Source organism: Neomonachus schauinslandi, unplaced genomic scaffold (assembly GCF_002201575.2).
Source record: "Neomonachus schauinslandi unplaced genomic scaffold, ASM220157v2 HiC_scaffold_469, whole genome shotgun sequence".
NCBI lineage: Eukaryota > Metazoa > Chordata > Mammalia > Carnivora > Phocidae > Neomonachus > Neomonachus schauinslandi.
Genome location: NW_025409161.1, coordinates 1 through 635, shown reverse-complemented (window position 1 = coordinate 635; position 635 = coordinate 1). Strand labels below are relative to the sequence as shown.

At 63.0% G+C, this 635-nt stretch overlaps 1 protein-coding gene across 1 annotated transcript; it reads left to right on the top strand.

Moving 5' to 3' along the window:
• Positions 1-5: 5 nt before the first annotated feature.
• LOC110578234 (melanoma-associated antigen 9-like) lies at positions 6-620 on the top strand (the record flags this gene model as incomplete). Its single annotated transcript, XM_044912200.1, has 1 exon — positions 6-620. A coding segment is annotated over one exon (615 nt), but the record flags the coding sequence as incomplete, so codon positions are not given.
• Positions 621-635: the final 15 nt, after the last annotated feature.

Below are 635 nucleotides of genomic sequence, written 5' to 3'. Positions count from 1 at the left end.
TGAAGGCAGTCCACCTGGTGGCCTTCCTGCTCCTCAAGTATCGCACCCAGCAGCCGACCAGCCAGGCAGAGATGCTGGAGATCGTCGGCGAGGATGACCAGGACGCCTACCCCGTGCTCTTCGGCCAAGCCTCCAAGTGCATGCAGCTGGTCTTTGGTGTGGATGTGAAGGAAGTGGACCCCAGCGACCACTCCTACATCCTGGTCCCTGTCCTGGGCCTCACCTGGGATGGGATGCTGAGCGGTGGGCAGGGCTTGCCCAAGACCAGCCTCCTAGTGCTGGTCCTGGGGCTGATCCTCCTAGAGGACGACCGTGCCCTTGAGGAGGATGTGTGGGAAGAGCTGGGGGTCATGGGGGTGTATGCCGGCCAGGAGCACATCATCTATGGGGAGCCCAGGGAGCTCCTCACCAATGTCTGGGTACAGGAAGGGTACGTGAAGTACCGGCAGGTGCCCGGCAGCGACCCTGCCCGCTACGAGTTCCTGTGGGGTCCCAGGGCCCACAACGAGACCAGCAAGTGGCAAATGCTGGATTATTTCCTCCGGCTCGATCTCGAGGAGCCGGCTTCCTCCCTGGCCGTGTCTGAAGGGGCTGTGAGAGATGAGGAAGAGGGGACCTGAGCCCCGGGGTCTGCC